The sequence below is a fragment of the Oncorhynchus mykiss genome, chromosome 15, assembly GCF_013265735.2.
Source record: "Oncorhynchus mykiss isolate Arlee chromosome 15, USDA_OmykA_1.1, whole genome shotgun sequence".
In the NCBI taxonomy this organism is placed as follows: Eukaryota; Metazoa; Chordata; class Actinopteri; order Salmoniformes; family Salmonidae; genus Oncorhynchus; species Oncorhynchus mykiss.
In genome coordinates this window covers 70593105-70606543 of record NC_048579.1, presented here as the reverse complement: position 1 = coordinate 70606543, position 13439 = coordinate 70593105, and the positions used below count along the sequence as shown (strand labels likewise).

General features: G+C 42.1%; 1 protein-coding gene across 2 annotated transcripts; it reads left to right on the top strand.

The window, feature by feature from the left end:
* The first annotated feature begins 394 nt into the window (after positions 1 to 394).
* LOC110490633 (zinc finger protein 420) lies at positions 395 to 13428 on the top strand. Of its 2 annotated transcripts, none has more exons than XM_036945166.1 (7): positions 395 to 616; positions 1398 to 1600; positions 2298 to 2399; positions 7816 to 7896; positions 9694 to 9804; positions 9961 to 10084; positions 10302 to 13428. In XM_036945166.1, exons 1-7 carry the CDS (start codon positions 589 to 591, stop codon positions 13040 to 13042), a joined length of 3390 nt encoding a protein of 1129 aa, XP_036801061.1. In that variant the 5' UTR covers positions 395 to 588; the 3' UTR covers positions 13043 to 13428. The 2 variants fall into 2 exon arrangements, with proteins under 2 accessions (XP_036801061.1, XP_036801062.1); XM_036945167.1 differs by having other exon boundaries at positions 396 to 616; positions 10000 to 10084.
* Positions 13429 to 13439: the final 11 nt, after the last annotated feature.

The following is a 13439-nucleotide window of genomic DNA, read 5'->3' as shown; positions in this document are numbered from 1 at the left end:
CTGCTCCTATTTACAGTGCACTTACTAGATTTCTACCACCCTGTGCCATCACTGGCAATCGACAATAATAGTAATAGCTTAATACGGACACAGGGTGGAGCTATAATGTCAGAATTCATCGTCATCATCATTACGAGGGCCTTCAAAAAAATTGTATGAAAATTGTATGAAGGATGTAATAATGAGAATTTACATTTACATTACATATAAACATGCACACTTGTCATACTACATATGGGCTTTGCATGAGCTATTCTTACACTTTTTCATCAACTTTTTAAATGAATTGTCTAATAAATATGATGTAGCGGTAGTATGAACACGCCCATTAAAATACAGAACAAAGGCATAGCAGTAGGTAGTCGTTTGAGATGTAATAAGTGATTAGGAAACCCCTATCTGAGTTTAATTTTGAAAAACAAGAAAACCCGGAAACTGATTAAAACAACTTCCGTTTCTCACTGCCTGAATGGTATGTGGAGAGAACGGCAACTCTAGACCGGGAAGTGGGGCATCTAAATCAAATCTAGCTAGCTAACTTTTTTCAAGTATACCTTAGCTTCCTGTTGACTATTGTATGAGGCCGAGATGCAAAGTCAGGATCCATGCGAAAATTGTAAGTTAACGATAGAAATTGTTAACAAATTTGATAACGTAGCTAACGTTAGCTAGGTTTGGTGTGCGTTCGATGTTCAACATGGCGTATGCCGTATCTTGCCCTATGATCCCGCCCTGCCTGAAATGTAGTCTAGGCTAGCTGAAATGGTGGCACTGGCAAGTCCACGTATCTGCAATATCGATATGTCTAGACCGTTTCGAAATCGTCCATGACTTTATTTCACGCTATATCGTCAAATCAGCAGTTGCTTCATCCATTGTTGTACTTATTAATGATATGTACCCATTGTTTCTTGAAAAATACAACTTGTATGCCTCATGAGCTAAGTTCTACTGTCGTACACAATGATGTATATAAACCATTGGTCGTACCCCACTATAACCCAAAATATAAGCCTGTTTTATTACAATGTTTGTCAACAATGTAATTGTAAACAAACACTACATAGCCTCAAAACATGACTAAAACTATAATTTTGATATCATGGATATCTATTTCTATTTGAGTGGTTACATTTCTCCAGCCCCGTCCTTTAACTTTCTACCTTAACATGGGTGGAGAGTCGGGACTCCGCTTTGTCATAGTTTCTACTGCTGGTGGCTGCGTTAAATATCCCATTAACATAACATGTATTTTTACTAACGTTAGTCTAAAGTGTATTCACTTTTTAGCTAGAGCTTGCTAACTTGGTCCTATGAATGCACGCGCCTTGTCAAAATTGCGTGCGCCTAGTCAGGGTAACCATGTGTCGGCTAACAACTTATTTTCCGATTTTTAGGTCCCCCTCTTCTTCTTCCCTCTCTGCGTCTTTTCATTCCACCACTGCGGCTTGTCTCTGCAGCCATGTGGCAAGTGGTTCAACGAGGAGACGTTCAAGATTATGGGATGCTGGAGGAGTTTGTCACCATGGTTACAGAGATTGTGCCAGAGCTTTTGAGTTGCAGTCAGAGGGCCCAACTCATTCTGGGGCTTCGAGCAAGGGTAAGAGATTGGGGTGCAGAATGGGGAAAATAAACATGTGACAAGATGATGATGGTAGTCCTATCCTTTAGCCCAAACATACACCTAGAACTCCTACATAGAACAAGACCTCCTACATAGACCTACATAGACCTAGAACTCCTACATAGACCTAGAACTCCTACATAGACCTAGTATTCCTACATAGACCTAGTACTCCTACATAGACCTACATAGACCTAGAACTCCTACATAGACCTAGAACTCCTACATAGATCTAGAACTCCTAGCTATCTATTTGAGGTCTGAGCAGAACTTCTTCCATGTACAGTATGAATTTATATGCCTATCTATAATCAGAAGGCAGTTATTTTGCATCCTTTAGATCACTGAGCAGTCTACAAGAGCATGTTTCCTCCACCTTTTGATGCAGGTATTTACAGTTATCATAGTAAACACCACAACAAGACCCTGGGGCTACCCTAGCCTTTAGCTCTGACAAAACAGTGTAGACAGTTGACTCTGGCCATAGACAACGGAGTGGTATTTGACTGAGATGAAGACCCTGAAGCTGATTATCTCAATTGAATACTGACATTGGGCCTTATCTAGGCTATCTTTAATTTTCTCAAAATGTGTCCCAATGAGAACAGAGCAGTGCCTAAGAAGTGTGGGGTTGACCTTTGACCGACTACTGACTGGCCATTTGTCATTTCAGCTGGTTCTGGAGTTGTGTCGCACTGAGCAGACATTAGACCTCATGAATATTCAAAAACACCTGGACAGGATCCGATCCCTCACATCCACTGAGGAAGCAGAGGTGAGTATCTTTCAAAGAGGCGGCAGGGTAGCCTAGTGGTTAGAGCGTTGGACTAGTAACCGGAAGGTTGTGAGTTCAAACCCCCGAGCTGACAAGGTACAAATCTGTCGTTCTGCCCCTGAACAGGCAGTTAACCCACTGTTCCCAGGCCGTCATTGAAAATAAGAATTTGTTCTTAACTGACTTGCCTGGTTAAATAAAGGTAAAATAAAATAAAATAAATAAAAAGAGGGATTGGAGGTGAAGAATTACATGCCTATGTCAGTGGGCACACTCACTGATGGGTAAATCCATTTTAATTCAATCACTTTTTGACAGAACCCCTTTTAATTTGTACAAAACCTTCCATACATATTTGTCCATTGTAGAAGTGGTCAGAAAGGGACTTTTTTGACCTGAATGCCAAAACATTCAAGAGATAAAGGTGCGTAGAGTTGACCTATTTTACATACTCGACCATACCATCATGTCTTCATCACTAAAAAAGATAACCAGTTGAGATTGATATAATTGAAAAACTTGCAAACAGGTTATTACTATTTTATAGTTTCTTTAAAAAAATGTTTTTTTAATAATCATTGGCATTTTTTAACCATAAATGTAAATGATCTCAAAACACTTAAACTCAGATTCTTTTCATATTCGCATATGTTGTAGGTCAGACCCTATTTTACATCAACTGAAGTGTTTGTGTTAAACCCGCAATTGGTTGAGACATAACGTACTCTTAAATACAGGGTGCCATGTTGTGGCTGATAAATGTACTAAAATGGGAATCAAATTGAAATGTCTACTTTCAAATGGTACCACAAAAATTGTTGGAGGTCCACACATCAGAGAATGTTGACTGGAATGGAATATCTGTTGTTTTAAATGATGCTATCAATCCTCCATAGGAAACCTATTGCAATCATAGAAATAAATCAAATCATCAAATCAAATCAAATTTTATTTGTCACATACACATGGTTAGCAGATGTTAATGCGAGTGTAGCGAAATGCTTGTGCTTCTAGTTCCGACAATGCAGTAATAACAAGTAATCTAACTAACAATTCCAAAACTACTGTCTTGTACACAGTGTAAGGGGATAAAGAATATGTACATAAGGATATATGAATGAGTGATGGTACAGAGCAGCATAGGCAAGATACAGTAGATGGTATCGGGTACAGTATGTACAAATGAGATGAGTATGTAAACAAAGTGGCATAGTATAGTATAAAGTGGCTAGTGATACATGTATTACATAAGGATACCATCGATGATATAGAGTACAGTATATACGTATGCATATGAGATGAATAATGTAGGGTAAGTAACATTTATATAAGGTAGCATTGTTTAAAGTGGCTAGTGATATATTTACATCATTTCCCATCAATTCCCATTATTAAAGTGGCTGGAGTTGAGTCAGTGTCAGTGTGTTGGCAGCAGCCACTCAGTGTTAGTGGTGGCTGTTTAACAGTCTGATGGCCTTGAGATAGAAGCTGTTTTTCAGTCTCTCGGTCCCAGCTTTGATGCACCTGTACTGACCTCGCCTTCTGGATGATAGCGGGGTGAACAGGCAGTGGCTCGGGTGGTTGATGTCCTTGATGATCTTTATGGCCTTCCTGTGACATCGGGTGGTGTAGGTGTCCTGGAGGGCAGGTAGTTTGCCCCCGGTGATGCGTTGTGCAGACCTCACTACCCTCTGGAGAGCCTTACGGTTGAGGGCGGTGCAGTTGCCATACCAGGCGGTGATACAGCCCGCCAGGATGCTCTCGATTGTGCATCTGTAGAAGTTTGTGAGTGCTTTTGGTGACAAGCCGAATTTCTTCAGCCTCCTGAGGTTGAAGAGGCGCTGCTGCGCCTTCTTCACGATGCTGTCTGTGTGAGTGGACCAATTCAGTTTGTCTGTGATGTGTATGCCGAGGAACTTAAAACTTGCTACCCTCTCCACTACTGTTCCATCGATGTGGATAGGGGGGTGTTCCCTCTGCTGTTTCCTGAAGTCCACAATCATCTCCTTAGTTTTGTTGACGTTGAGTGTGAGGTTGTTTTCCTGACACCACACTCCGAGGGCCCTCACCTCCTCCCTGTAGGCCGTCTCATCGTTGTTGGTAATCAAGCCTACCACTGTTGTGTCGTCCGCAAACTTGGTGATTGAGTTGGAGGCGTGCGTGGCCACGCAGTCGTGGGTGAACAGGGAGTACAGGAGAGGGCTCAGAACGCAACCTTGTGGGGCCCCAGTGTTGAGGATCAGCGGGGAGGAGATGTTGTTGCCTACCCTCACCACCTGGGGGCGGCCCGTCAGGAAGTCCAGTACCCAGTTGCACAGGGCGGGGTCGAGACCCAGGGTCTCGAGCTTGATGACGAGCTTGGAGGGTACTATGGTGTTGAATGCCGAGCTGTAGTCGATGAACAGCATTCTCACATAGGTATTCCTCTTGTCCAGATGGGTTAGGGCAGTGTGCAGTGTGGTTGAGATTGCATCGTCTGTGGACCTATTTGGGCGGTAAGCAAATTGGAGTGGGTCTAGGGTGTCAGGTAGGTTGGAGGTGATATGGTCCTTGACTAGTCTCTCAAAGCACTTCATGATGACGGATGTGAGTGCTACGGGGCGGTAGTCATTTAGCTCAGTTACCTTAGCTTTCTTGGGAACAGGAACAATGGTGGCCCTCTTGAAGCATGTGGGAACAGCAGACTGGTATAGGGATTGATTGAATATGTCCGTAAACACACCGGCCAGCTGGTCTGCGCATGCTCTGAGGGCGCGGCTGGGGATGCCATCTGGGCCTGCAGCCTTGCGAGGGTTAACACGTTTAAATGTCTTACTCACCTCGGCTGCAGTGAAGGAGAGACCGCATGTTTTCGTTGCAGGCCGTGTCAGTGGCACTGTATTGTCCTCAAAGCGGGCAAAAAAGTTATTTAGTCTGCCTGGGAGCAAGACATCCTGGTCCGTGACTGGGCTGGGTTTCTTCCTGTAGTCCGTGATTGACTGTAGACCCTGCCACATGCCTCTTGTGTCTGAGCCGTTGAATTGAGATTCTACTTTGTCTCTGTACTGGCGCTTAGCTTGTTTGATAGCCTTGCGGAGGGAATAGCTGCACTGTTTGTATTCGGTCATGTTACCAGACACCTTGCCCTGATTAAAAGCAGTGGTTCGCGCTTTCAGTTTCACACGAATGCTGCCATCAATCCACGGTTTCTGGTTAGGGAATGTTTTAATCGTTGCTATGGGAACGACATCTTCAACGCACGTTCTAATGAACTCGCACACCGAATCAGCGTATTCGTCAATGTTGTTATCTGACGCAATACGAAACATCTCCCAGTCCACGTGATGGAAGCAGTCTTGGAGTGTGGAGTCAGCTTGGTCGGACCAGCGTTGGACAGACCTCAGCGTGGGAGCCTCTTGTTTTAGTTTCTGTCTGTAGGCAGGGATCAACAAAATGGAGTCGTGGTCAGCTTTTCCGAAAGGGGGGCGGGGCAGGGCCTTATATGCGTCGCGGAAGTTAGAGTAACAATGGTCCAAGGTCTTTCCTCCCCTGGTTGCGCAATCGATATGCTGATAAAATTTGGGGAGTCTTGTTTTCAGATTAGCCTTGTTAAAATCCCCAGCTACAATGAATGCAGCCTCCGGATAAATTGTTTCCAGTTTGCAGAGAGTTAAATAAAGTTCGTTCAGAGCCATCGATGTGTCTGCTTGGGGGGGGATATATACGGCTGTGATTATAATCGAAGAGAATTCTCTTGGTAGATAATGCGGTCTACATTTGATTGTGAGGAATTCTAAATCAGGTGAACAGAAGGATTTGAGTTCCTGTATGTTTCTTTCATCGCACCATGTCACGTTAGTCATAAGGCATACGCCCCCGCCCCTCTTTTTACCAGAAAGATGTTTTTTCCTGTCTGCGCGATGCGTGGAGAAACCTGTTGGCTGCACCGCTTCGGATAGCGTCTCTCCAGTAAGCCACGTTTCCGTGAAGCAAAGAACGTTACAGTCTCTGATGTCCCTCTGGAATGCTACCCTTGCTCGGATTTCATCAACCTTGTTGTCAAGAGACTGGACATTGGCAAGAAGAATGCTAGGGAGTGGTGCGCGCTGTGCCCGTCTCCGGAGTCTGACCAGAAGACCGCCTCGTTTCCCTCTCTTTCGGAGTCGTTTTTTTGGGTCGCTGCATAGGATCCACTCCGTTGTCCTGTTTGTAAGGCAGAACACAGGATCCGCGTCGCGAAAAACATATTCTTGGTCGTACTGATGGTGAGTTGATGCTGATCTTATATTCAGTAGTTCTTCTCGACTGTATGTAATGAAACCTAAGATGACCTGGGGTACTAATGTAAGAAATAACACGTAAAAAAACAAAAAACTGCATAGTTTCCTAGGAACGCGAAGCGAGGCGGCCACCGGAAGTAATAACGATCACACAAATATGGAAAATAGACATGACCATTTTAAGTTGACATTTGACGGTGGGTGGACCGGCGGTCATCTTTGTGGTAGAAAATTAGAAGTAAACATTTCCATTCAATTAAAATAATGGTGTACCAGCTAACTGGGGGGGGGGGATTGGTACATTCAATACATTCTATTTCTATGATTGAAATGACACACACAAGAGCATGTTGTGTCTCAACCGATGGCGGGCTCAACACAAAAACCTCAGATCATGTCGTGACGGCAGGTAGCCTAGTGGTTAGAGGGTTGGGCCAGTAACTGAAAGGTTGCTAGACCGAATCCCCGAGCTGACAAGGTAAAAATCTGTCGTTCTGCCCCTGAACAAGCAACCTAAGCCGTCATTGTAAATAAGAATTTGTTCTCAACTGACTTGCCATGTTAAATAAAAAATGTAAAGGTTTAAGCTACAACATAATTTGTATATATATATATATATATATATATATATATATATATAAAAAACAATGTTGTATTTATTAATATATATATTAATATTATATTAATATTAATTTTTTTAAATTGACAACCCTTCTTGTAAGCTTTTAAATTCTATCAAACTCAACCGTTTATCTTTTCCAGTGATGAAGACATGGATGGGGTATGCAAAATGGGTCGACTTTAAGCACCTTTACCTCCTGAATGTTTTGGCATTCAGGTACAAAAAGTAACTTTCTGACCACTTCTTCCATTGGTTAATATGTATGGAATTTTTTTTATTTAAATCAAAACAGATGCTGTCAAAAAGTAATTGAATTCAAAAGGATTTAACCTGATGGCTGACTGGCTGGAGAGTCATTTTTAGGAAGAATGATCTATAATGTGCTAACTCCACCCACCCGTGTCACCAGGCGATACCAAACCAATAGACCCAACCAGACAGTATTGTGTGATTGAGTTGTCAGCTTCAATGATGTAGTAGTTGTGCATGTTTTGTTGCAGTCAAGTGATGCATTTTTCATTGGTCCTCCATGCAGGTGGAATTATCTGAATCAAAGTTTGTGGAGCTGGTTAAATCTCTGCTGAAAGACCCAAGTGAAAGGGAGAACTTCTACCAGGTTTGTTTCTCCATTTACAGTTGGAAGTCGGAAGTTTACAAACACTTACATTGGAGTCATTAAAACACATTTTTCAACCACTCCACACATTTCTAGTTAAGAAAATATAGTTTTGGCAAGTTGGTTAGGACATCTACTTTGTGCACGACACAACTAATATTTCCAACAATTGTTTACAGAAAGATTATTTCACTCAGAATTCACTGTATCACAATTCCAGTGGGTCAGAAGTTACACTAAATTGACTGTGCCTTTAAACAACTTGGAAAATTCCAGAAAATTGTATCATGGCTTTAGAAGCTTCTGATAGGCTAATTGACATCATTTGAGTCAATTGGAGGTGTACCTTAGGCCTTGAAATACATCCAATCTTCAAACTCAGTGCATCTTTGCTTGACGTAGTGGTAAAATCTAAATAAATCAGCCAAGACCTCAGGTTCATCCTTGGGAGCAATTTCCAAACGCCTGAAGGTACCACGTTCATCTGTACAAACAATAGTATGCAAGTATAAACACCATGGGACCACACAGCCGTCATACCGCTCAGGAAGGAGATGCATTCTGTCTCCTAGTGATGAACGTACTTTGGTGTGAAAAGTGCAAATCAATCCCAGAACAACAGCAAAAGACCTTGTGAAGATGCTGGAGGAAACAGGTACAAAAGTATCTATATCTACAGTAAATCGAGTCTTATATCTACATAACCTGAAAGGCCGCTCAGCAAGGAAGTAGCCACTGCTCCAAAACCGCCATATAAAAGCCAGACTACGGTTTGCAACTGCAAATTTGCGACCAAATTAAAGCTTGGTCGCAAATGGGTCTTCCAAATGGACAATGACCCCAAGCATACTTTCAAAGTTGTTGCAAAATGGCTTAAGGACAACAAAGTCAAGATATTGGAGTAGCCATCACAAAGCCTTGACCTCAATCCCATAGAAAATGTGTGGACAGAACTGAAAAAGCATGCGCGAGAAAGGAGGCCTACAAACCTGACTCCGTAACACCAGCTCTGTCAGGAGCAATGGGCCAAAATTCACCCAACTTATTGTGGGAAGCTTGTGGAAGGCTACCCAAAATGTTTGACCCAGGTTGAACTATTTAAAGGCAATCCTACCAAATACTAATTGAGTGTATGTCAACTTCTGACCCACTGGGAATGTGATGAAATATATAAAAGCTTAAATAAATAATTCTCTCTACTATTATTCTGACTTTTCACATTCTTCAAATAAATTGGTGATCCTAACTGACCTAAGACAGGGATTTTTTTTACTATATTTTAAATGTCAGGAATTGTGAAAAACTGAGTTTAAATGTATTTGGCTACCGTGTATGTAAACTTCCGACTTCAATTGTAGTCTTCGCTCCATTTAGTCTTCACTACAGTTAGAACGTAGCCTGGTAGCAGATCTGCTTGTGATTTTACCTACTCCATTGTCAATGTTTGGCCTCACAATTCCATAAGGAGTTGGCAAGAAAGCAGAAACAGACTGGCACCCAGGCTAGTTAGAACTCTGAGGGGCTGAGTTTTTATATTCTAAATGTTACATCCATGTACAGGACTGCATCTCCAATAAATGAAAGTACAATATTTATATGTTCGAGTCCTTCTCATTCATACATGCTGTATCTCCACCTCCAGGTGTTTGGTTAAAAAAACTTAAAACTTAAAACCTAAAACTTTCTGCTTTAGGATGTTGATGTGGCTGTATGATGATCTAAGACCAAAGGTAATATCAGTACACATTTTAGCCTAATTATTGACATTAATTATTAGATTCATTTATTCTCTCCTAGAACGTGTTCCCTGTGGAATTTGGGCCCAAGTATGACACTGCAATACAGATGCTGATGTTAGAATTCCTTTCCAGACTTGAGAAGTTACTTCCCATACCAGACCTTGAACAGGTAATAAGAATGAATAACACCTTTATCTATTTAGCTTGGGGAATTAGAAGTCAAGAATACCAATCAACAATCAATCATATTTTCATGTTTAAAAAACTGTGTTGGACATGAGCATGTAGTTGTTAATTCTTTTAAACCATGCTCCTCTCTCTCAAGACTGCTACCTTGTTAAGTGCTGTCCCCTCTGCCCTGGAGAAATGTGTGCAGTTTGTACCTGACCCCATACAATTGAGGACCCTGCTCCAGTACCACAGAAAACTTGGACATTTGGACTCCATCCGTAAGTATCATACAGATTTATAGAGGATCCATGGCTTGGATTGGTTCTGCAAAAATGTCAAATGATGAGTGTCAGGTAGAGTAATTATGTATAGGAAATATATTATTGGTTATGTTTGTCTGGTAACAGTTTATATTTGAGGCATTGATATAATTATCATATGTGCTGTTCAATTTAACCTTCATTTTTTCATTGTCTCCCTCTTTTGCATAAAAAGGAACTCCATCATCCTTTGGTGACTTCATCCTCTCCTCTCTGTCTCTTCCTCCATACGTGCGAGTGGTGACTGCCCCACATGTAGACTCAGATACACAATCAGAAAGCATGAATTTGGAGGGAATGAAAGCAAGAGAGTTGTTGGAGAATCGGACAAAGGAAATCGATGTACTAGTCCCAGCAGATGAAGTTAGAAGATACATAATTACTGAGCCAGATTACGGTATGGACATGGAGTCTGCCGTTGGGGAAAATGACAATCAAGCTGTCACTGGCTTGAATTTACTCAGACCATCACAATTAAAACGAAGCAAAAGGCTGCAGATTAAGAACATGTTTCCAAAACGACGGAAACCTCGAAAGACCGATTCTTCCGGGCGTGCAAACAAACAGCCATCATCCTCCAAGGGTCGGCCTTCCCCAAAGAAGTCATGCAAAAAAGGCCCATTCAGTAAGACATGTGAAGTGTGTGGGAAGACATTCACTCGAGTCACAGCCATGAAAAGGCATCAGCTAACCCACACTGGAGATCTCAAGTTTAAGTGCCTCATGTGTGAAAAAAGCTTCAGGGATGGTCATAATCTGAAGAGACACCAGAGGCGAGTTTGTGAAAAGGAGATAAACATGTTGGATGAAGATGAAAATGAGGAAGAGATCCCACAACCCTCAACTAGCAAATCTCAGATCCCATCACTCCTCAAGACTCCCTGTCCACCAGGGCCATCTCATCAAGGAACTCTGGACACTATCACAGCCACTAACACATGCTCTGTGTGTGGGCGGTATTTTGCTCGTACTTCCAGCTTGGTAAGGCACATGAGCTCCCACTCAAAAGAGCGTCCATTTGGGTGTGTCAATTGTGATAAGAGATTCAAGTATTCGTACGATTTGAAAAAACACCAGAGAGAATTGTGTCAGAAAATGACCCAGGGAGATTTGTGTCAGGATGTTGGTCAGAACATGGCACAACAAAAGAGTGGCCTGGAACCAGAGAAGGTCTTTCTTGCCACTGCAGAGAATCAAACCCAGGTAGATTCCAAAACCTGTTATGTCTGTGGTAAGATTTTGACTTGTACCTCACAGATGGAAAGGCACTTGAAATCTCACTCAAAGGCACGTCCCTTTAATTGTGCTATTTGTGAGAGAAGTTTTAAGTACAAAGATACCTTGAAGAAACATCAGGAAATCCTTGGCCACGAGGGCATCCTAGAAGACTTGGGTCAGAGTGTGAACCAGCAAGAAGTGGAAGTTAACACAGAGAGTTGCATCAGCCCTCTCACTACCAAGGAAAACGACACTGAGCCCCTTATCACGGCTGCTACTTCAGTGCCGACTCTCAAAGAACCCAAACCATGCACTGTGTGTGGGAAGATTTTTAACCGTGCTTCAGTTATGGCTATTCATATGAGATCCCATTCAGATGAGCGTCCTTATCAATGTGGCAATTGTGAACAGCGCTTCAAGTACATGCACAATCTGAATCAACACCAGAGATATATCTGTAAGGTGAACCGAGAAGAGTCCTCTCAGATGGTAGACCAGCACCAAGAGGAGGAGTCTTGTGAACTGGTGGCTGTTAAGGCTGATACCCCAGAGACATCTACCAGTCGACTACAACTGGTTCACTGGTGTAAAAAATGTGGAAAGTGTTTCGATGACATCTGTAATTTGAAGCAACACCAGGAAAGTTCATGCAAAGAGGAAAAAATAAAGGTGGTCTTCCAATGTGAAAAAAGAAAGGTGGTCTTCAAATGTGATGATTGTGGGAAGGACTTCAAAGGTTCATCATCCCTAAGGACACACAAGCGAATTCACAACCCATTCTATTGCTCTGATTGTGGAAGGGTCCTCCCAAACTCCATTGCCTTTGACAGACACAAGCTGATGCAGCACAAGGAAATCCAGTGTACCATGTGTGAGAAGACCTTTACCCTGTTGGGGCGTCTGAGAGATCACTATCTGCATCAACATAAATTCACAGGACCATACCCCTGCTCTCAATGTGAGAAAACTTTTACCCAGTTAAGATACCTTGTTGAACATGAGAGGGTTCATTCAGGAGAGTACCCTTACCAGTGCTCTGTTTGTCAAGCAAAGTTCAATAAAGCAAATTCTCTAACAATACACAGTAGGAAGCACACAGGAGAAAAGCCGTTCCTGTGCTGGCAATGTGGAAAGAGTTACAAGGATCGTGGAAACCTGTCAATGCATATGGGGACCCACTCAGAGGAGAGACCATTTTCTTGTTCGCAGTGTGACATGACTTATCGGACAAAGATTCAGCTGAATACACACATTGAACAAGTTCATGAGGGGGTGAGATACACCTGTGCAGTCTGTGGAAAGCAGTTTTTGAAAGCTGTGTCATTGATAAGACATGAACTCACTCACACAGGAGAAAGACCATGGCCATGCTCCTATTGCACAAAAACCTTCATCACTGCCAATGAAAGGAGATTGCATGAAAGATACCATACTGGTGAGAGACCATACAAATGCCAAGACTGTGGAAAGTCCTTCGTACAGTTATGTTTTCTGAAAGCACACCAACGACTTCACACAGGAGAGAAGCCATTTGCATGCAGTGTTTGTGACAAACGTTTCAGATTAAATTACCATAGGCAAAGACACGAGCAAACCCATACAGGAAAACAGAAGCCACATGTTTGTGCGGAATGTGGGTTAGCTTTTGCTCAAAGAAAGCGCCTGACTGAACACCAATGCACTCACTCCTTGAATTAATTATTATATTTTTTTTAAGTCTAATGTTCCTTTGCATTGTTATTCATTTTAAGACAGTACAGTGGGGAAAGTAGTGAGGGAGACAAATTAGGGGCACAGACAGAAAGAAGGGCAGAGAAGGGTCTTTTGAACCCTCGTCACCAAGTACCACTCTGTTAGACTCAGGCATTTGAGTTCTTGTTGTGTACTAAAAATAAAAACACAGGTTTACACCTCAGGTTTGAATTAATATTCTATTTTTCAGCTTTGTTTCATAATTCTGTGGATAATTTCCATTGCTAATTTGTAGTATGTATAGTAAAGGAGAACGTGTAAACTGTTATTCTCAAATAACCACAACATTGCATTTTGTGATCATGGCAATAATAAAGGAGGACATGAAAATATCCATGTGTGT

What these genes read in the sequence shown, in the direction of transcription:
- LOC110490633 (XM_036945166.1), top strand. Translation starts at nt 589, where the DNA reads ATGCAAAGTCAGGATCCATGCGAAAATT. An exon ending in TCAGGATCCATGCGAAAATT is followed by an intron (nt 617 to 1,397) that starts GTAAGTTAACGA and finishes TCCGATTTTTAG; the next exon opens with GTCCCCCTCTTCTTCTTCCC. An exon ending in TGGACATTTGGACTCCATCC is followed by an intron (nt 10,085 to 10,301) that starts GTAAGTATCATA and finishes TTGCATAAAAAG; the next exon opens with GAACTCCATCATCCTTTGGT.